Source organism: Chinchilla lanigera, unplaced genomic scaffold (assembly GCF_000276665.1).
Source record: "Chinchilla lanigera isolate Chin_1 unplaced genomic scaffold, ChiLan1.0 scaffold00088, whole genome shotgun sequence".
NCBI lineage: Eukaryota > Metazoa > Chordata > Mammalia > Rodentia > Chinchillidae > Chinchilla > Chinchilla lanigera.
In genome coordinates this window covers 5,637,830-5,662,105 of record NW_004955489.1, presented here as the reverse complement: position 1 = coordinate 5,662,105, position 24,276 = coordinate 5,637,830, and the positions used below count along the sequence as shown (strand labels likewise).

The 24,276-nt window shown below is 36.8% G+C and overlaps 1 protein-coding gene across 9 annotated transcripts in view; it reads right to left on the bottom strand.

Moving 5' to 3' along the window:
• Mcf2 (MCF.2 cell line derived transforming sequence) overlaps positions 1-24,276 on the bottom strand; it is a 102,379-nt gene that overhangs the window by 53,583 nt on the left and 24,520 nt on the right. For all 9 annotated transcript variants that reach the window (XM_005404557.1, XM_005404562.1, XM_005404558.1 and 6 more), the window contains exons 2-4: positions 6,499-6,567; positions 1,459-1,573; positions 561-651 (exon numbers count right to left, since the gene is read on the bottom strand). In XM_005404557.1, the coding sequence (XP_005404614.1) occupies positions 561-651; positions 1,459-1,573; positions 6,499-6,567 (275 nt within the window). The remainder of the gene's footprint in view (positions 1-560; positions 652-1,458; positions 1,574-6,498; positions 6,568-24,276) is intronic.

Genomic DNA, 24,276 nt, shown 5'->3' with positions numbered 1-24,276 from the left:
CTCATATTACTATTTTTAGGAACACTGTGCCTTTCTCCTGTCTCTGTCTCTGTCTCTGGAAGCTAGGGAATAAAATTCCAGTATGGGCGGTACCTCATTTCACAGGTGACGCACTTCCCTACCTTTCCCTATAAAACACACAAGCTTAAAAAGATGTACACCATCAAAGTGTTACAATGTGCTAATTTGTGGGTGGTTGGATTGCTATTGTGTTAAACTTTCTTCTTTATACTTTTCTGCATACAGTGAGTATACAACAAGGTTATTTCCATTTCTTTAAACTCTCATAAAACACGCCTTGCTCTGAAAGGCATACAGAACCATGAGGCTTTCCTCATCCATTACCTAAATCACTAACTATTCATCCCTTCACAATAAGTTTGACATTAGGGGAGTTGTTCGCCACAGTCTACCGCACAAAACCTTCTTCCTATCTTCCCTTCTTCCTACCTCATGCTTTTCACTCTCTCCATCAGTATCCAAATAATCCATGCCCCGCAAACAGAAAGTATGATGTAAAACAAAACTAAGTAATTATTACAGAGTATGCAGGCACTCACTGAGATTTTCTGGAGAGAGATTTTGAGAGATGACCATGTATCCAGTCTCCTATCCAGAATAAGGGTAAACTGGGAGTCAGACCCATTTTGCCTGTAAGATAAGAGGAAATAATAATTTTCTGTTAGTAATAACCCAAATCTGCTTTATATGTCTTTGTTTTCGAATATTTCATTCTCATTTGATATTTGAAGACAGATTTAGATTTGAAAATCTATTACAAGTGGTATCTCAAAAAACCAATTTAATTCTCTGTTCTTCTACTCTCTATTTAAAATTTTCTTTTTCGACACTACTGCCAATCTTTAAATAGGAAAGGGATGGTGTCATGGAGATAGGTTGCGAAAATGGAGTTGGAATATTGCAGTCTTGGGCATGGGAAAACCCAGGGACAGCTGTCCTTCATGGCATCAGATTTAACTTTTCATGGCAATCCATCAAAAGCTAGTGATCCATTCATTCAGAAAAATACTGTTAAATACATTTTTGTATCTCTAGTCTGTTTCTTGAGGAAAGTAAGTTTAATGGATTGTGTACCTTTTATTTGCCCTAAAAAGATCATCTTTCAGCTTCAACAAGTATACTATAAATTCACTCTTCTAAGACTTGATTTTTGTTCATAAAGCTCCTCAAATGTTATCATCCTAGATTTATGTTTTCTTATTCTTCAGGGCAAGTAATTGGAAAATGCTTCCTTTAAAAAGTTTTGTCTTCAACATAAAAAATCTCTAATGCAGCTTTTTAAACTTTCCACTTTAAAGCATTCTAGTTCCCAATAATCCTAACATCAATTTAGAATTGATATTAATAATAGTATTACAATTAGCTAATGATAATAGCTATACTAAGCCATTATAATGTTACAACACTCAAACAGACATTTAATATAAAGCAATATACCTTACAATAGATGTCAGGTAAGTGAGCACTTTTCCTATTACTTCTTCTGGTATACATTTGAAGTTACAGTTTTCTGGAAATGTAATAATCCAGGCATTGTCCTTTCCTCGGCCCCCTAAAACAGTAGAACAAAATCAGCTACATTAACTTATATGACAGCAACATAAGGAAGGATATTTCAGATTTAAATACTGTTTGGAGTCAGTGCAGCTTCTTTAAGGATGATGATCTCCACATAAACCAAAATAGCACCAAGCTCCTAGCACGTTAAACACTGGCAGATTTCATGAAATATGTATAATAAACGTGGCTGAAGAAACAGCTGGCTGCCCAAGTTGGACAGCTAAGGGAAACTGGGAAATAACTATGAGCCTAAATTCTAAATGACTGATCGACAGCCTGAAAACAAGTAGAAAACTGAATAGAAATCAGCCTCATAAAGTCATGATAAGCATGAAAAACTACATGGTATGATCTATAGGAAACAAGTGAGGATCTAATATATTTGTGAAAGGAAAAACAGAGGAAATTCAAGTAGTAGCAGTATAGGGGACTTTAGTTCAACACATAGAAAGATCACAAATTCTCTATGGGCAAAATTCAATGTGTAACCTGGCGGGGGCTCGAAGTACACATGGGAGAGAGAATTGAGGCAGCCCCCAGGCCCTTGCACCATGAAGCTGGGGCAGTTGCATCCAGCAGTATCTCAACCAGGTTGGTGACCCCAGCCCTGGAGAAGCATGGATTTAGGGGTTGTAGGTGAGGATACCCTGAGCTCATGTGCACAGAACTCTAGAGCAGGGATGAGTGTTACTGGAATTCTTGGTCAGGAATAATCCTGAGCTTTCATTTTGGGGTAAATTACCATCTTGCCACCTGCCCCTCCACCTAGACCTGTAGCTCCACCCTGCATGAAAGATGAGACACACTGATGAAAATCACCTAAGTGCAAAGATGAGCTTTATATGTGTTTAGGCAGCTGGCCTAATACCTGTGTACAGAATAGGTACTCAATAATATTAAGTGCCAAATGGAGTTTGAAAAATTATTTTAGGAAAAAAGTTGTTGGGGGGCGTCTTTAAATTGAGCTCACTAATAAAAACTTTTCACAGATTTGGTTGTAATTCTTATTTGGCTGAATGTAAGTGCCTATATAAAAAGTTTTTAATTCAATGCGTAATAAAAATATGACAAATGCAAAAGAGTTAAAAATGGAATGACAAAAATAACCCAAAAGAAGGCAGAAATGGCAAAAACCACAAACAAATGAAAGAGAAAATAAATACCAACATGGCAGATTTAAATCTAACCACATGATTAATCATGTTAAATGTAAATAATCTAGATGTTATATTTAGAAGGTAGAGATCATCAAATTGGATTTCTTTTTTTTTGGTTTTTTGGTTTTTCTCCGGTACCAGGAACCGAACTCACAACCTTGCACTTGCCAGGCAGGCGCTTTTGCCTCTGAGCTAAGTCCCCAGCCCCATGAAATTGGATTTCAAAGAAACAAGACCCAACCATATGCTGCCTATAGGAAAACACATTTTAAACATAAAAGTACAATATAGTAAAAGCAAAAGGATGGAAAAAGACATACCACATTAATATTGGTCAAAAAGAAGTTTAAATTTAGATAAAGTAGACTTCAGAGCCAAGAATAGGACTAGTAAGTAAGAAGTTCATTTAGGGGACATAATCCTAAATGCGTGGATATAACAAAAGAACTTCAAAATATATGAAGCAAAAATTGATGGATCTATTAGGAGAAATAGACAAATCCATAATTTTAGTCAGAAATTTCACCACTCATCTCTCAATAATTGATAGGACACGAAGGCAAAAATTGTGTAAGACTTTGAATAAAGTCTCAACCAACGTGAGCTATTTGACATCTATAGGGCACTCTGATAAAAATAGAATTCGTATTCTTCTCTAGTTCAAATGGAAAAAAATCAAATTAATCATTTCCCTTAATCTTATTAAGAAAAACTTGAAGACTAGTACTCATTCCTAAATTATCTTTTGACTCAAACTAGGCAAAATTATTAACTCAAATGATTGATTTGCAGTACATGATACGCTAAAACTAAGGAGCAGGGTGAAGATAGTCACTGAAAAGGATGGCATCCACCCAAGAGTTTTCAAAGAATTCAAAAAAGAAACTGTACAACTCTGAACCAAGGAATTTACCAAATCATTAAACAAAAGACCTGTATAAGACTAATTATATAAATACTATATAATTTAATATATATTCTGTGTATATAACTATACATTTGCCCAACAAGCTGGCTGAACACTCTAGTTAAAGTTGGAACCATCTATCACTTAGACAAATTACCTATCAAAGTAAAGGATATATGGTTCCTCTGAGGGTCAATTATCACAGACTAATCTATAAACTATCACTATCACTGAGCACCTACAAGTACTGTACCAGATAGTAAATTTTTGAGAATAAAACAAAAGAGCTATTTATAGTCTCAATGGGGAGGTTTTCATTCTTTTTCTCAATTGGGAAAGTTTCCTTCAAAGGAAACCACAAACAGAAACAATGTAAAAACAAGTACAGAAAACAGAGGAGGAATACTCTGGAGAGCCTCCACATCAGGGCAGGAAGCCCTAAAATGGTTCAGTTCAGAACACAGTTTAGAAAACACGGAGGACCAGGGGCAAAGCACTTGCTAGCATCCATGAGACCCTGGGTTCCATCCCCCGCACTCCCTCCACCCAAAGATTATCAGTGTTTTCTGGTGCTTGGGCTGGGTGTGTGTGTTGTTTTACTTTGTTTTGTTTTGCTTTGCTTTGCTTTGTTTTGTTGGTGCTGGGGATGCTAGGGCCTCCTGCATGTTAGGCAAGTGCCCAGGAGACATTGCTAATTGTAAAACCTCCAAATTTTAAAAGTGAACCTAACACACCACTAACTTTACTAAGACAGAAGAGTAGTCCACATTTATCCTTGGGCATACATTCCAAGATCCTCAGTGGCCTGAAACTAAATACAGCATCCAATCCAGTGCAAATGCTTTTTCCTATATGCCCTGCAGGGTTGCATACAGTACCAGAGTTAATCTATCCTTCCATGCTTTATCCTTCCCTGATGGCTCCTCGGCAACATGATCTTTTTTGACAGTGTGGGGAATGGAACCCAGGGCCACTACCGGCTGGGCAACCATTGTATCCTTGAACTACAACCCTAGGCTCTGCATCACTATTCTTGTGCTTTAGGGCCCTCATTAAGAAAAATAACAGTTAACTGAATACAAGCATTGTGATACCATGTCAGTCAATCTGGTAACTAAGACGGTTACTGAGTTACTAAAAGTCTGGTCATTTATACAGTCATGATATGCTAGACAAAAGGATGATTGACATCCTAGGCTGCACAGAGTATGACAGTAGATTTATCACCTTACTCAGAAGGCCATACTATTAAAAACATGAATTGTTTCTAGAATTTTCCATTCAATATTTTCAGACCAAACTTGATCATGGGTAACTGAAACTTCAAAAAGCAAAACTGCAGATAAAGAAGCAATACTGTGTCACACATTTTTGTCCTTTATTTAAAAAAAATAAAGTCCCGTTAATTACATCCCCACTAATACACACTTAAAACAAATTATAATCATTAAAAAGCAGAGGCCAGACTTAAGTGTCCAATTAGGATCACATATAAAGTAAATGCTTGTTTAGTAAAATGAGCATGTAGATGTCATTTCAGAAGAAATAAATATTGAAAGGGAATGTTAGTTTCATACTGTCAACAAACAAGAGGTACTCATTTACACAAAAGTGATGCATATAATAATATTTTTTTCTTTTCTCAGTTGAATATAAACATGTTTAATAGTATTATTCAAATTACTCTAATACTTAAAAAGAATTTGCTTGTTTTTAAGCAAAATTTTCCCAAGAATCTAACCAGGAGCAAAAGGGGGGGATGGTTTGCCATAATTATGCCTCTAAAAATATATACTGTTGTTTAGTGGCATTATTCGTGATAAACCAAAGGCAGAAGCAACCCAAGTACTGTTATCTATCAATGATGGAATGAATAAACAAAATGTAGTATATACACACAATGGAATATTATTCAGCTTTAAAAAGGAAAAAAATCTGGTATATGATACAACATGGAGGAAATTTGAGGATGGTATGTTAAGTGACAAAGCTGGTCACAAAATGACAAATACTATATGATTATACTTATATTCGGTCTCTAGAATCATTAAATTCACAGAGACAGAAGGAAAATGGCCATTTCAGGAGTAAAAGGAGGAGAGAAGAGAATGGGGAGTTACTGTTTAATAGGTACAGTTTCAATTTTGCAAGATGCAAAGCATTCTGAAGATTTATAGTAGAAACGGCTGCACAAAAATGTGAATATACTTAATCCTGCTGAACTGTACTCTTACAAATGGTTGGAGTGGCAAATTTCTTAGCTTACTTTATGATTTTTATTAGTACATATTTTGTGGACATAATATTTATTATGTGTATTTTAGCACAATATTCAAAAATCATATAAATACATATACATATTTGAGAAAATTAAGTTTTTTAGCATGCATAAGTGAAATTCTACAAACAAAAGTCAACACCTGCTGCTTTATTAGGGTGACGTGCTGATATTTGCAATAAACCTTTGAGTAATCAGAGCTACAGTGGAGGAGAAAAGGAAAATCCCAGTAAGCTACCTTGACTGCTACCATCCCACCCAGCCTGTTCCCACCTAGGAGAGAGATAGCCACATTTCTCCCTCGCAGGTATCTGAACACTTGTCTGAATGTTACATGCCCAAAAGTGGTAAACTTAGTCTTAATTATATATTTAAACATCTTTAAAACATCTAAATATTCTAGTAATGTCCATTTGTTTAGCAACTAGGTATGCAATAAATTAAAGTTTATTCAAATAATGCTTCTTAGTTGTGCATATGAATAGAGAAAAAGAACTACATAATACATGGCAAATTAACCCTGCTGATCAATTCATACATTTATCTGCACTAAATGCATGAGAAAGTTTGCTTACCAGACAGGAAGGCGATGTCTTGCATTAAGAAATGACTGATATCCTTCACACAGAGTAGTAGCTCTCTTTCTATGAAAATGAGAAAAGAAGAAACACCTATGTTAAACCATAGCTAGAAACATCCATGGTTTATTCTTGCAGCCAAAAGACCTCTTGTGTCCCAGTGGATCTCCTTTTCCAGATACACCATTGATCTCCTCTTTCCCCTCTCATCTACAGGCCCGGCAAATTACGCTCCTGAAAACAGCACTGGGCACGCAGGCCCAGCATCCTAGATATTCTTAGAATAATCTATCCAGGATGCAAACTACTCTCACTTGCCCCAAAGTCGAGGACAAAAGTACAAACTCCAGAACATCCAGATTTATTTGAAGGGTGGATAGCCATGTGGAAACCCTGCAACACACTGTCTTCTACTCCTGATAATGCTGCTTTTCTTTCTACAAATCTGTGCTAGTAATAACAGAGAACTTTTAGGACCTTTTATCTTACCGGGCCCTTAAAATACCTGTGAAGGAGGTATTATTTTTCCTTCTTACAAGTCAGGAAGGAAATCTGTGAAGAGCTCAGTGTAGTAGAACGCCATGTGGGCTTCTGAGTCACACAGACCTGGATTCAAATCCAGCTTGTTGCATTCGCTAGCTGTACAAACATGGGTAACTTACTTAGCTTCCCAGAGCCTTAGTTTCCTCATCTACAAACAAGGCATAACAATATCTATCTCATACGGTGCTATGCCAATGGAATGTAAAATAGCTGGCGTAACAGCAGGTGTTCAACAAACAATAGCATTGTAACTCATCTCTTATCATTACAGATAAAGCAGTCTGTGGCCTTGTTCAATATGTTTTGACTGTCCCAAATCCTAAGTGCTAACTTGAAATGTTCAAATCTACTGAACTCTATGGGGGCCGAAAATCAAAGTCCATTATCTGCCTCTGTTCTATGAACAAGGATAACTTTTTGAAAGAAAATAGGTCACCGAAACAAGCTATTTTGGATTGCTGGTTTTAATGCCTGTGGTTCTACATCTCTTACTAATGCCACATTTTCCACCTGCTCTCCGATGAAAAGAGCCTTCAAAGTCTTGGTCTCCAGTGGTGTCAGACCGGTAGCAGATCACCGTTCCTAGTGCTCCTCGGATCACACCATATGGATATGGTTTTTCAAGGCCAATACTTCTCAAGGGAATTAAACAAGCTCTCAGTGAGTCACACTGGGCAGTAGAATATGGTCTCTTAGAGAATAAGTTCCCCAGATTTGAAACATAAAACAATTAATTGACACATTTATTTTCATATGGTACAAGTCATTAAAACCTGCAAAGGATCAGAACATAAAAATCAATTTTTAAGAACATAATTAACATGCACAGATTTATATTCATGTTCAAGTTCCTGGTACATCCCAGGCCAAGGAATGCATACTGATGTTGCAATTATTCTTCCAATGCTGTGTGTTTCTTCACATAAAAGAATATGCCTAAACAGTCATGAACATGTGACCCACTGATATTTTTAGGCCAGCAGACATGGAAGAAAGATTATGAAAAGAGAACTACAATTCTCTCTGTCCTCACAAGAGTACAAAAAGTGCCAGTGCGGTGTACGGTTTAAACGGAAGAACGTTCAACATCCTGCAGAATAAGAGATGCAAATTTTTCCCTATTTGATCAGTAGGAATACCTCTAAAGATAAATTGAAGAATTTTATGTTTGATGGCAGATCTGGAAGTACTAATATGCAGAACTCAATTCTTCCCATACCCTCTCAGACTCTTGCACAGCTATAGAAATTATGTCTATTCACTAGACAATTTAGACATTCGTGTAATAGGAGAGGCTTCAGCAAAGCGGCTGGGAGTGGGAGGACCAGGGCCAGGACCTCACACTAGCTGAGCCACTCATTGCTCTGTAATCACTCCCCTCTCTTCCCCCAAGACCCCCATTTTGGAAGCGGGTACAGTATAGCAAATGCTAAAGCCCTTCACATTCTATGAGATCCAACAAATAAAATCCACAGGCATAAAAAAAAAATTGCTATTTTCTATTCCTAGAATGTTTCACACAATTGTGCCAGTCAAATAATATTTCCATAAAAAATAAAAAGGATAAAAATAATGATAAGAGAAGATATTGGTACTTGAAGAAATTACTAAGTCTTGGTTTGGAAACAAGAAGAAGGGAAAAGAACCCAGGAAAGGGAACAAAATACACAGTTATCTCTGAGCAGACTTAGAGGACAAAATGAGACTATTGCACAGAACAAAAGAGTAGCAGAGTACTAGACGGGAAGTCCTGACCCTGTGCTACACCTACTTTGTATCTGACCCTCTTGCACTTACACAGGTTTCCTCCAAAATCCAAGAGTGACAAATGATTTACAGTGTTTCTCTTGCTGACCCTTTAAACTATTCTACGCTACAGACTGAGAAATAAAAAGCCTAGCTCACCAAAGCGGGATCAAGTCCACATTACAGCAGGTTTCTCGTTGGCCGGATGAACATTTCATAGGAAGCTTCTCAAGCTGTTCTATGTGGGAAGTTCAATTAAGCACAAATACAAGGCATGCGTTCTCCCTACTTTGGACGAGTTGTTAAGCCTAACAACAACTCGTTGAAAACCCAAACTAAGGGCTGTAACTCAGTAGATAATCTGACAAACACCCCTGAAAACACCTTAATGGAGCATATCTTTATTAGCTCTGCTGAAGACTCTCATGCTTATGCAATCAAACACAACAGGCACGAACTGGAAACAAATGCTAAGGAGCATGCTTGCCAATTCACTCATTCTACCATGTACACATGACAAGAATTCAAGAGTCAGGCTTCCATTACCTTGACATAAATGGCAGAAATACCACTGATATTTCTTTTGTAATAAAAAAGGGTAGTTGTGCAAATGAGGATACAAGCTCCAAATTCAAATATGAAGTTTTAAAGTCCTATAAGGTATGGAAATTCATAGGTTTGGGATGATTCAGAGGGAAAGAAGGTATATCCATACAATCAGTTGCTCTGTTTTGATGTCATTTGCAGAAATGCAGACAGAACAGGTGTCACCTTGATATACAGTGAACTTTACAATTCACAGATTTATCTTTCACTCATTCACTTTTTAAACAAATATTTATTGAGCACCTGCTAGCCATCAAATATGATGCTAAGCTGTTTTTAGGTGGATGTTCTAGGGGAAAGGAAAGGCTCACAATCAAATCAGTTTGAGAAATACTGAGGATTAAACGCAGCAATATTTCCCGGCAAATACCCATACACACCGTGACTCCTTTGGTATGGCGTATGTATGCAGTGTTTTCCAAACCTATTTAATCAAGTATTCCTTTGGTTGCTTGTCTGTTTGATTTTTTTCCCCTCAGAGAAAGAAGACAAATAGAAAGAAACAGAAAAAGCTATAAATACACCATATGAAGAGGTACTTTATTTTAAATGTCAGAGCTATCAGCAAATGAAATGACTGCCATGGTAGATAGAGAAATAATTTTTAATCTAGTACCATTCAAAGACCATGCAACTCTCCAATGAGTTTGGCACAGAGGACATTCAAGCATCTATATGGGGTGGAATCAGTGATCTTTCAGGTCTTACTTCGCCAAGACTCTATGCCTCCATGATTGAGGTACAGATTACCGTTCCAGAGAACTTAAATTCTGCTGAGCTTATTAATGACTCCCATGGAGAAAATGACCATTTAAAAAGTTAAGTAAATTGGTATCTACAAGCCTTCCCATTTTATCAAAAGTGTTTTTACTTCAGATCCTGGAATATAATAACAATCAATCCAATGACCAAGCTTTGATTTCACAGAGACACCCTCTTATGTCCATTTATCCCCTCTCTAGGGCTCTTATTCATACGCAACACAAGAACTCGAGCTCTGACCCATGATCCGCACACATGCCACTTTGTCCAAGCACAACAGGGCCATCATGGTTAATAAAGTCCTTAAAAGAGCAGTGCCTCTATTCACATATGCTTTCCTAAAAATGAGGCAAAAATGGTGTACAAACAAATAAAAACAGAAAGCAAAATAAAGGAAATGTCAACCAGAAAGATCATAGCAATCAGCCCACTGCCACCACCAATATGATAGCAGGGATTGGGGGGAATGTAGTAAATGATTAACATCAGATGGCATTTGCAGAGCCGCTAGCATTTGCCAGGCACTGCACAAGGCATTGTAAATGCTGTTTTTCTGGTCCTAGAAACCATCCTGCAAGGTAGATATTAATACAACCCTCCTCCTACCGGTGACAAAACAGGTTCAGAAGGGCTACTGTCAATAAATTTATTTATTCAAGAGACTCAGATTGAACAAGTTCCAGGTGTCAGGCTCTGCTCACACTCAAACTAGAGTATAGTAGATTTAGAAAAGCTTTCACATTGTCCTGTGTCTGGTTCCCTAACCTTCAGACAGGCCATCTAAAATCTGTACTCAGAAGAATATGCTCAACTAGCTCCAGTGCAAATTATTAACTAGCTATGGCTTCAAAACTCACATTTTCCTCCAAGGGTGCGTTTCATCCGAAACTATATCAAGAACGTTTATAAACAAGTTTATGCAAGAAACTATTATTTTTACAGCCTGAAATTCTTAACAATGATTGCAGTCATTTCTTTGAAAGCTCCCCATTGCTGATGTGTAGGATAGAGAAAATTAGATTTTATTGTGAGTTTTAAATCCTGTTGCAAGGCAGATGGGACTCTATGAGTGCAATTTTTCCCTTCAATCTGAATGACAGATACCCTATACCATCTGTAAACAGTAATGTCTCAGCACATGCAACAAATTGAAATGCTGCCTTGACAAATGTTATGCTCTAAAAGGCAGAAACATCACAAAATGAATTCCTATTAGACTACAGTAGAACAAACTATGTAGTACTTTGTTCTGCAATAAAGGTACAGTATGAAAGACTCATAATTCTGTACTAGCAATGTAAAACCAAGAGTCACGCTAAATTGTTCTGCTAACACGTACAGGAGCCACTTTCCAATCTGTTGTAATTCAATTCAACAAACACCTACTGAGTTCCTATTTGATCTTCTCTGCTAGGTGCTGTGGCCCATGGAAATATGAATACAGTTCCTCACCTCCTACAGCTTACAAATTCACAGAAGATATAACATATAAACTACTGCCCATAATATAAGGTAGAGTACCGTATATGCTATCAGGGAAATGCACAACGCACAGTACGTGGAAGGGAAGGCTTATTACATCTGAATTAAAGGAGAGAGAAAAGGGAAGGTTTCACACATGATGTAACATGGGAGCTGGGCCTTGAAATGTAAAATTCAGATACATGAAAAGAGGAACAGAAGAGATCCCAAGTGAAAGAAACAAGGCCCTAATACAGGAGGAGGTGAAGGAATCAGGGACTGTACGTGGACTGATGTAGTCTGAATACAAAGCATGGTCTAGCTATAGTGGGAAAGCAAGGCTAGAAGCAAATGGTAGAAACCTGAATAGGCTCCAGAGGAGGAAAGCGGGCTCCTGAATGGCCCCTGATCCAGAATCAACGGACTTGGCAGGTCAGGTGTTGCTCAAGCAGGCCACCCTGCAACAGAACAGCAGTAATGTAGAAAGTGGCAGATTCTACAGCCACTTAGCTACCATCATTCAGTATAATCTCGGGCAATTCACTGACGCGTCCCTAGAATTCAACTTGCGCTGGATATATAGCACAAAATGTAGGAATTACAGGGGAAAAAGAAGAGGAGGGCTCTTTCTCATGAGTTATAAAACTCCAAATAAAACTTTGTATGAGTTCTATTTTAAAGGGCTCACTTTTTCAAACATCAGTATTAGTGAAATCTACATGTATCTCAGGTATGAATGTCATCCTTAGATTTGACTGTTCTTCATTTATTTGTTTTCTAAACTGTGTATTAAATGTCATAAAACTAATCAAATATAATCATAAAAGAAGATAAATGAATAAAATAAAGCAGAGATGATAGGAAACAAGAAGGCAGACTTTGGGAGAAGGGGAAGGAGGTCAGGAGGAGGGGGGGAAGGAAAAAGGAGTAAGGAGATCACAACTAATCAAGATACGGTATGCATGCACTAATTCCCCAAAATGAACATCACTATCATACACTGTGGGCATGCACTAATAAAAATATATGTAACAAAGAAGAAGAAAAACAGGAAATCTGGAATAAAAATCCAACATCTTTATAATTAACAGATATATATCCAGAAACTGTACATATATCTTATAATGAATATTGCCTATGAACATGATTATATTTTAAGTCCTCTAAGTCCACCTAGGAAATACTCTCACCTGGGGTGGTTTTGGGGAACCCCCAACACACAGTCATTTTTTTCAAAAGAAGAGGCAAAGCTATCTCTATTCAGATATGACAGGGTATTGTATACAGAAACTATATACACACACACTCCTGTTAAAATGAACAAAGAAGTTTAGCAAGTGTGCAGGATACAAGATCAATATGTAAAATCAATTGTATTTCTATTGTGCAAAGTATACATGAAAAACTTGTACTCTGAAAATGACAAGATATTATTGAAAAAAATTAAAGCTCTAAATAAATGTAGTTATCCAATTTCCCTGCATTGGAAAACATTACTAAGGTTGTACTACAGCCCCAAATTGTTATACTCATTCAAAACAACTCTTAGCAAAAAAAAAAAAAACGCTGGCTTTCACTCTTACACAAATTGACAAGGAGAACCTATAAGTCACAGAGAAGTCAGGGGACTAGATTGACCTAAGTAATGTTAAAACTAAGCGGTACAAAAAAATCTTGATTTCAAAACTGAGGACAAAGCTACAATAAACAAGACAGTGCTTTACTGGCCTAAGGACAGACATAAAGATCTTCAACAGAATGAAACTGAAGAATCCAAAATGTAGCCCATATATTTAAAGTTAATTGACTTTTGACAAGGACAAGTTCACTAAATGGGAAAAGAATAGTCTTTTCAACAAATGGTCCAGGGATAACAGGACAGCTTTATCCATCATATATAGAAATTTACTAAAAATGGATCTAATACTAAGATATGAGCTAAAAATAAAATACAGAAGTAAATCTTTGCATTAGGCAAAGATTTCTTACATATGACACCAAAAGTACAAGTGACAGTAGGAAAAAAAAAAACAGATAAACTAGACTTCACCAAAATTAACTTTTTTAGTTGGTTTACTTTTGTTTTGGTTTGACTTTGGTTTACTTTGCTTGCGGTACTGGGAATTGAACCCAAGGCTTTGGCACTGAGCTACAATCCCAGCCTTCCTTATTTTTTTATTTTAAGACAGGGTCTCAATGAATCTTTGAGTTGCCCACACTGGGCTTGAATTTGTGATCCTCCTGCCTCAGACTCCCAGAGTGCTTGGATTATAGATGTATACCACCACATCCATATAAAATTAAAACATCTGTGTTTCAAGGAAATTATCAGAGAGAAAAGATGACCAGAAAATGGGAAAATATATTTGTAAATCATATATCTTAAAGAGACATGAACACAGATTACATAAGGAATACTTACAAATAATAAAGAGATAAATAGAAGTGGGCAAAAGATCTGAGTAGATGTACCTAACAAATAAGACATATAAATGACAATTAAGTACATGCAAAGATGCTCGACATGATTTAGTTACCAAAGAAATGTATATTTGAAGCACAAGGACACCACTTCATACCCATGAGGATGACTACAATGAAACATATGGACAATTATAAGTGTTGGCAATATGTGGACAAACTGGAATTCTCATATACTTTTCCTGGGACTATAAATTGGTTCAGTTCATAAGGAAAACAGTTTTGCAATTTCCCAAAAAATAAACAGCGTTTATAAATAAATATAGGCCACAAACATATGGCCTAGTACAATGTAATTCTACCTCTAGAAATAAGAGGTGTGCTCAAACTATAATGTGAACGTTTGAATTAAAAAATGATTACAGTAAAAGACACATTGTCATTAATCCCTCTCAGAATGCTCCCCTCACTTCAAACACACCCCATTGGTCTTGCCATGTTCTGAGGCAGTTCGGGAAGTTGTCCTTCATGAGTGTCTTTAAAAGGTGTGACTTTAAAAGGCAGTGAATGCTGCTGCCAGGTGTCATCCAACAGATAGGCAGGTTCAGAAAACATCATGGTGTGTCCTCATCCAATTTATTTACCTGATCTGGCACTGTGTGACTTCTTGCTCTTTCCCAAAGTCAAAATGACCATGAAAGACAAACGTGTTGAGTTGACTCAGGACCTTGAGGCACCCAGGACAGCATAACTAAAGACATGAAGAAGGACTTCCAGAACTGCTTAAAAAGTGGCAAAATCTATGGGAGAAGTGTGCTTCAAGACAGGGGGAGTATTTGCAGGGGATTAATGGCAATGTGTCTTTTACTATAATAAGTTTCCTAATTTTAAACAGCCACCAAAGTTTTCAAACATATATCCAAGAGAAATGAAAGCATGTATCATTACAAAAATGTGTTTAAATGTTAATAGAACTATTATAAAAATTGAAAGGTAAAAATAAAATGTCTACTAACTAAAGAATGGGTAAATAAAATGTTAAATATCCATACTATGAAAAGTTATTTGGAAATAAAAGGAATGAAGAATTGATATATACCATATGAATAAATCTTGAAAAATCATACTAAATGAAAGAAGCAAGACACAAGGCCACATATTATAGGATTTCATTTATGTGAAATACCACGAATAGGCTCATGTAGAGAGATAGAAAGTAGACTGGAAGTTACTTAGGGCTGTGGGCAGAATGAGGGAATCAGGGAGATAATAGCTAAAAAAGGGGGGGGTTCTTCTCCCTAGACGGAAATATTCTAATATTTCTAATAAATATTCCAATATTCTCCCTAGAAGGAAATATTCTAAAATTTACTACAATGATGGTTACAAAAGTCAGTGAATGTGGTGAGAAATACTGAACTCACATAGCTAAATTGTATGGTATTTTATGTGAATAATCTCTCAATAAAGCTATTACAAAAATCAAGGAAAAATTCTCATTTGTAAGAAAATAGATCATTGGAACAATGGACACATTTTGTCCATTTTTCATTACAAAGCAATTTAATCATAAAAATCTATTTTAATAAAAATATTAAAAAACACAAGAACTAGGTTCAACTTTTAGAAATGTATGTTAAGGGGGAAGGGCAAAGGTTGTACATAAAAGAAAACTACAATGACATCACAGCACAAACAAGTTGACCCCGTGGTTATATCTTCATGCTCTTCTCTTGGGTAATTAGATACACATTAAATTCTGAGTTTTTCTAACAAGTACATATTTCTTGCAGAAGTCATACAGCATAGAACTTTTGCATGCATGCTCTAGAAACAGATCCCTTAGCTTCTAACTCCAGCTCTGCCTCTTCTTAGTTATAAGAATCTGAGATTTTACCACAAAAATGGTGGAAATGTTAGAACCTAGTTCGCAGGATTATTGCAATAAAGATTTTAATATCCATAACTCATTTATACCAGTGCCTAGTATATGTAGGTGTTCAATAAATGTTAGCCACTGTTATAAAAAACTGACATTATTTAAAGGATTTAGTATAAAAGTTACGATGTGTGCAATGGCTGACAATGAAAAGTTTAGCATTACAGTTGTGCAAAGATCTTAATTCTTCATCATCTTCCCCAAATAATCATAAACTGCTCCAGCGTCAGCATGCCAGTCATCTTTTCCCTCTTTAGGTCACTCACAAATAGGGTAATGGTTCATGTTTTGATATATGTATCTTAGGTCTTATATACAAAGAAAATTCTTACATTAGATATCACATTTGAATATAAAAGCTTGAGTTTCCAAATGTGAAAAACATGGAAGAACTTCATTTACTGGTCATATAGGAGACTAAAACTCCTCAAAGCCTTCCTGCTTCAAAATATGAAAATAGCACAGGAAAAGAAAAATGAAATGCTTTTTAATCATAGCTGAGCTAGCTGGAAGGATAAGGAAATCATCAGAGGCCAAGACCATTACTTGAGCAGATATCCTACAGGAGAATCCAAATGAGAATAGCACTTGCCCTTGGACATCTGTCAATTCCCAGATAGCTGAGAGCTGGGGTTTTCTTTTCTTTCCTTTTATTTTTCCATGCTGAGGGTTGAACTCAGAGCTGTAGGCAGGTTAAGCAAGTGCTCTACCACTGAGCTACCCTCTCAGCTCCAACAGGTTGGTTGTAATTGTCATCCACTGCATGAGATTTCAAATCCTACAGTTTTGGGAACCAGATTAGAGAAAATATAGGAGATTATCTGTATAACCCAGTGATGGCAAACCTTTTAAAGACAAGTGCCCAAACTGCAATCCAAAAGCCACTTATTTACCACAAAGTGCTAATACACCAACTGAACCTAAATACGGAGATTTTAGTTTAGAAAAAACAACTCATACATTAGTGTCTTTTGTCTTAAAAGAAAAACATAACATGCATGCCATAGGTCTGCCACCACTGATTTTTTTTTTATTTTAAAGATAAAAGAATGAAAACATATTAACAAACACTCATACATTTACAAAATAACACAAAAACAATACAAGCAATACACAGTTTCAGACAAGGTGATAGGAAATTAACTCAGCGATAAAGAAAGGTAAACTTGAGGCTTTTATAGGTAAATGGACACAAGTAGAGACCATACTCATAAGTGAAATAAATCAGACCCGCATGTGTTAAATACCATATTTTCTCACCAGTGTAAGAACCTGAAAGAGTGAATAAAATCTAGGAGGTATGATAGACATTGTGAAACAAAAGGAAACTGCTCAAAAGGAAAGAACAACTGGGATAAGGGAAAAGAGAAAAGAAAGGAAGGGAAATTATGTATATATGTATACAAAGGATAGCTAACATAATTGTACTACTGACTTCTATTGCTTTATTGGAAGGAACAGTTAATGTTTAATTGTTTGATCAATCTTACATGTCTATATTTGTTTACCTGAGTAATCAATTTGAAGATATCAATATGTAACACCATTGTTATAACATGTGAATAGGACAGAGTTCTTTAAACAGGCTGCAAGAAGTACAAAGCGTAAAAGAATTTTCTTTCACCAAAGACATGACAAAGTGATAAGGTTGGGGGATAGTTAATAGCTAAGTGGGAGATCACAGTACAGTGGGTTCAATACCCAAAACAAACAAAACAAACAAAAAGAAGGTAACAAACACATCAAGTCACAGAAAGGATGAAGATATTTACACACATACAACTGGCAAAGATTAGTACTTAATATTGAAGATATATAAAAGATTATCTGCCAATAAGAAAGTATATGACAGATAAATGAAAATAACAAAAATGGGCATTTCACAGAGAAAGAATTAGAAATGGCCAATAAACATTTGAAAAGATGCTCCACCACATTTTAATGTGTGAAATTGAAAGTACAGTTAGATGACTTTTATACCTGTGAGTTAAGCAACAATTTTTAAAGCTCTGACATTAACAAACAGGTATATGTGCACCAATATCATCATTACAGACTGCATCTGTGTTTGGCTTTGGCTCTTACTACAGGTGCACTTTTCATTCACCTCAAAGCGATCATCTGGAAGGACATCTTAAAGATTATCATAGTGATAACTGCACGGAAACTTACCAGGTAGTTTTACATTGATAGGGCTGAAGGTACATATGGGTAACTTAACACGGTCTGAAATGGGAAAAATCATTAGATGTGGCAACTAAAATCAAAGAAACTCTGAGATAGCATTCAATACATGTATAATGTCAAAATAAATATTTGGAAGTGTTGTCCGAGTACCTACTATGCATTCAGTATCATTTACGACATGCTTGCACAGCTCATGGTAATCAATAGGTTCCAAATCTGTGAAAAGCATCCACAGAACTGGCTGTCCTACAATGCTCTTCTCAGCCTTTCTTGTTTTTCCTTTTGGAGACAGTCTAACTATGTAGCTCAGGCTGGCCTTGAACTCAGGATCCTCCTGCCTCAGCCTCTGAAGCACTGGGATTACTGATGTGCACCAACATGCCAAGCAATGCTGAGTCTTTTATTTGTGCTTTCAAGGAAGGTACCATGGGAAGATTTTACCTCCAGTACCATGAAGTGGAATGCTACAGGAAAATGGGAAGGAAAGAACAGCAATACAAAACAGGATTCCACATTTCAAAACAACTTGAAAGCATTATATCTATCAGCCACCCTAATCATTCATGGCTTTATTCTTTCAGCAAACTTTTGGTAGTTTCCTGGCTTGTGCCAGGTCTTGCACACTGCTGAGCTACAGAAACCAGTTAGCCACTAGCTCACATGTCATAGGCATCTTCATTGAGAAGGAGGCAGTTCCAGCCCAGAGTGATAAATGTTACAATCATACTGAGCCCAAGATTGGCTGAACACATAGTGAAAAGACATCTAGCACCAAACTGATAAAATAGATCACACGGAAAAAATGAAAAAAAAAAAAAAGAAAACAAAAAAGGTTTATTTCCTAACCTGTGATAAACACTTGAAAGACTTTCAGCACATGACATTCAAATCATAATTCAATACTGTTCTAAGGTTGTGTGACATGCTTCCAAAGAGAGCAGTATCATAGCTATCCTTACATGAATCAGATATATTTGCATGTGCTACATGTCAAGGGGTAACCTTTGTGAACACTGACATGTATTTGTATATGTGTATGCATATGGTGTGAACACATGGAAATAAGAAGTAGTACTATTAAAGTAGAGGGTTTGGTAAATTTACACTCCCTCTGTAATACCATTGTAAAGTCAATGTGTGATATGAAAAAGCTGAAACTGATATAAAGAAGATAAAGCTCATACCATGAAGCTTTTTCTAACTCTACTCCAGGGCTAAACCTCTTTTGGGACTTGATCATGTGTTTTTCAAAATTTACAGTTCATAAAATCTGACAAAAATCTTTGCTAAATGCCAGGTCTAACGTAAAGGGGTTTTTGAAAAGTGCATTGCAGTCAGGTGTGCCATAATCCCAGCATTCCAAGAGGCTGAGGCTGAAAGATTGTAAGTACAAGCCCAGCCTGGGCAACTTAGTGATTTGGTGAGACCCTGACTCAAAACAGAAAAGTGTAAAAAGTAGCAGAGGTACAGCTTAGTGAGAGGCACTGGTTTCAATCCCTAGTACTGCAAAAAAATATGCCCTGCTAGCATCATCAAAAGTATACATTGTAGCTGGGCACAGCGGCTCATGCCAATAATCTCAGCTACTCTGCAAGCTGAGGTGGGAGGATCACAAATTGAAGGCCAACCTAGGCTATTTAGCAAAACCTTGTCTCAAAATAAATGTAGAAGGGCAGGGGCTATAGCTCAATGGTAGAGCACCCCTGAGTTCAACTCCCAGTAGCTCCCCAAAAAGTAAGCTGAGCATGGCAGTGTACACTTGCAATGCAAGCACTCTGGGCGGCTAAAACAGGAGTTTGAGCCCAGCCTGCTCAACTCAGGGCTTTTGCAAGCCACTCTCTCAAAGGAAAAAATAAAATAGTGCTGGGACTGTATGTATATCAGTGCAGAAAAAAGTATGCATTGTCATGAAACCATGTAACTGTCAATGAGAATTAGATTTCTTTTTTTTATTTTAAAAATAAAAGGAGGAAAACATTAACAGACAGACAACCTTTTACAAAATAGCAAAAGAACAGTACACACAATACAGAGTTACAAACAAAGTGGTAGGAAATTAACAATGCTTGTTGTATTACATATTGATATCTTCAAAGTGGTTTCTCATGAAAATAGAGACAGGCAATATTGATCAATCAAGGACTCATTGACAGTTTCTTATTGTGTAATTCTGAAGGCACAATTTAAAAACTCTTCATCACACAAGTTTGAATGTTTTAGCTATTCCTTAACAATAGAAATTAAGAAAAAGCCAACTACAGCAACCCATGTGGGGCCCCTCCTGTCTCTCAGGAGCTATTTCTATTCCCCATTCCCCCAATTCTATTGCTCATTCCTTTTCTCCAATAAATTTTCCTACTCTTAACAAAACAAAATTTAAAAAAAGAAAAAGCCAACTGAAGAGCCATATTTTTAGTTCTTCAGTTTCTCTTTTTAAAATTTGTGTTAATACACATTTGCAGTACATGATGATTATATTCATCACGGTGAGTTGGTGCATGTGCGGAATATGACTTCTTCTTTTATCCCCCTCTCTTCCTCTCCCTCCCCCTCCATTTCTTGCTCTCTCACTTTCGCAAAAGATCTCTCTCCCAGTTTCCTATTATCTTTTATTTCATTCTTTAACATATACGTGCGTGCGCACGCACACGCACATATGTATGTGTTTTAGGTTTCTCATATAAGAGAAACCCCATGATATTTAAGCTTGTATGTCTTTTATTTCACTTAACATTATGATCTCAAAGTGCACTATGTTATTCATCCAACTCATAACCATGCAGTACCCGAAGTGCAAATGAGTAAAAACCTGTCTGAATTGGAGTTTAAAGATATAATGATAGTCCCCAACCACTACCGCCACAGCTACCAACTAAATAATTGTAAATATGCTACCTTAGCAATCAGTATTTACTTTAGCCTCTTGTAAATTTTATTATAACATCACACCTTTTCAGTGCAGCTATTTAAGGCATAAGCTATAAAAGCAGACAAAATGACCCACTAATGTCAGCACTCACACTATTCATAGACAAATAACTGAATGCCACATCTCTTACTCCATGGCAATTCATTTCTTCTTACGTTGAGAAAATCTAATTTTGAAATAGGCAGAATCAGCAACAATAAACACAATTAACATGACTTCCTTTGGTTTATAATACATGCAGAAAACGCACAACATCTATCAATAGTCCCCCCAATGTGGTAGCAAAGGCTACAAAACTGACCCTCTTTTGTCAAATGACAAGTGCAAAATGACAAAAAAAGGGATGCTGCTTTTTGCTCTGTGACTAATCCCCGATCTGGGCTGTAACTGCAAACTAGAAAATGCTTCCAAATATGCATATTCCTTCAAAGTGTCATCAGAAAGTCTAAGAATACACATACCTAGTCACGCAATTTCACTTTTAGGAGAGGAAATGGTTAAATGACTTAAGGTTTTACTGGTCATCAGACTGGGCATTCAACAGCTAGTGCTTCAATTTAATTGACAGTGATGAACAGTGCAAATGAAGACTTGATAACCAGGGAATTTCTGGTATCCAGGAATATGAAAACACTCCTGGCAGCTGGGCATGGTGGTGAATGCCTATAATCCTAGTATTTTCGAGGCTGAGGCAGTAGGATTCTGAGTTCAAGGCCAGCCTGAACTACACAGAGAGAGCTTGTCTCAAAAGCAAAATAAAACAAAAGAACTTTCCTTGATGACAGCAGCAGCTGATGCTGACCCAGGCAAGTGACATTTAAAAGGAAATTTCAATTTCTACCAGACCCTCCAACCACAATTTATTCAAAACTCATATTCTAGTAGCATCTATAAATTTTCTCTTTCACCCAGAATCTTTAAAAAGAGAAGCATCACCAATTATTAAAATGAAGTCACAATCGAAGCACTTACATATGAGTTATGTATACAAAATATATTATACACAAAATATATATTTAGCTTGATTTTAAAACTCAATTTTTAAGGATAGGAAAAGAAGAAGTTAAATTATCATTAGCTACATCCTCCAGTAGCTCCAGTAGCTCCAGAACTTGGAATGAAGTATTTCAAGCCCAAAGAGAAAACGAACTCCAACCCAGATTGTTGTACTCTGCAAAATTATCTTTCAGACTTGATGGAGAAATAAGATACTTCTATGACAAAGAAAACCTGAGGAAACTCATGAACCCTCAAACCAGCTCTTCAGAATACTCTGAAACATATATTAGAAAAAGAAAAGGAAGACCACAACCTCAAGAACACCAACACAAAAAAGCCACCAGACAGGACAAGCAACTAAACAGAGGGGACATGGAGAGAACCAACAACAAGAAAATAATAGGACAAAGATATTCCAATACCTGTTATAACCATCAATGTAAATGGTCTTGATTCGCAAATCAAAAGAAATAGGCTCACAGAATGGATCAAGAAGCAAGATCTAACAATATTCTGCATTCAAGAAACACATTTACCACAAAAAGATATTCATCGACTGAAAGTCAAAGGATGGAAAACAGTGCTCTATGCAACAGGATCCCAGAAAAAAAGCAAGCGTAGCTATTTTATTTGCAAGTCGTGGCTTGAATGTGAACTTCAAGCCAAGACTGACCAAAAGAGACAAAGAGGGTCACTACAGACTTATTAAGGGAAGACTCCCAAGAAGAGATAACAACCATAAATATATGTGCACCAAACACTGGTGCACCCAACTACATAAAACAAACATTAATGGACATAGAAAATCAAATAAGCAATAACATTACTGTAATAGGGGACCTTAATACCGCACTCTCACAATTAGTAGCTCAAGTAGACAAAAATCAACAAACAGGTATGAGAATTAACACAACCCTGCGAACAACTGGATGTCTACATCCAGTTGTAGATGTCTACAGGGTGTTCTACCCCACAACATCAGAATACACTTGAATATTAAGAATTTAAAGTAATAATGGTGATACGTTATTCTGTAAAGTCATGGCACTTTGCAAGCATAAATGTGTTTCAGGCAAGCACTGCTAATTTATTAAATAACTCATTTGTTAGAATCTCATCTCAATGTTCTGAGTGGCTGCAGGTGGTCTGAATAGAAACTGCATGCAGGCTACAGCAAAGAAAGACGGAAAATAGCTTTAAAATTTTATGTGCTTATTTAGACATAAGCAGCATAGACCACTGTGTATAAAAGGTATCATTCTCACATATCTTGACTTCCCTATGAGTTTGTTGAAACTACAAGTACCCTGAGGTAAAATCAACCAAATGCTTTCTCTGTGCTGAAAGACTTTTTTGGTGGTCTAAATAAACATTTAAGAATCCCATACCAAAGTGATTGTATGTATCACTTCTTTCCTTTATTCTTTCATATGTAACAAATATTTCATAACAAAATAACTTTTAAAGGGAAAATAGTGGAGTGATGAGCTGCAAAATTCAGCCTCTCTCAGATCCAGAATCCAGACACTGGATAATAACAACTTGGGGGGAAAAAGAAGAGAAGTACAGTGATCCCTCACCTATCACGGGAGTTACATTCCAGAGACCCTTGCGATAGGTGAAAGTCTGCGAAGCAGCAGCATTATGTTTATTATATAAATAATATAAATAATTTTCTAAATTTATATTTTAAGGCTTTATAAACCCTCCCACACTCCTATAAACCCTTTCCACGCTCCTGCACACCTTCCCAAGGGGATGGCTTCACTTCAGAGTTCCAAGTATTACCCTCGCCCAGTGCCTGAGTAAAATACAGCCGCAGGAGACAGCCACGGACAGGGAGTGGGCTGGAAAGAGACTCTCTCAGGAGTTTGGGCTTGGGCCAAGATGGACACTGGCCCCAATTTCCACGGTGGGAGGCCGAGCCCAGCTGGGGTTGTGCTGGTTTTGGAAGTGCTAGAATTGAATGTTTGAACTCTCACTCTGTTGCCTACCTGTGGAACAACTCTATAGTGTGATTGCCTTCCTTATCTACCAGTATGAGCAAGGAGACACTTCAGCTTGAACGCTGCCACAGCCTGGTGTATGTGATCAGAGGGATCCCTGGCATTGGGGACACTTTGAAACCCACAGGCCACAAGGCTAGGCAGAGAATATCATGAATTGCTAAACTATAAAACTG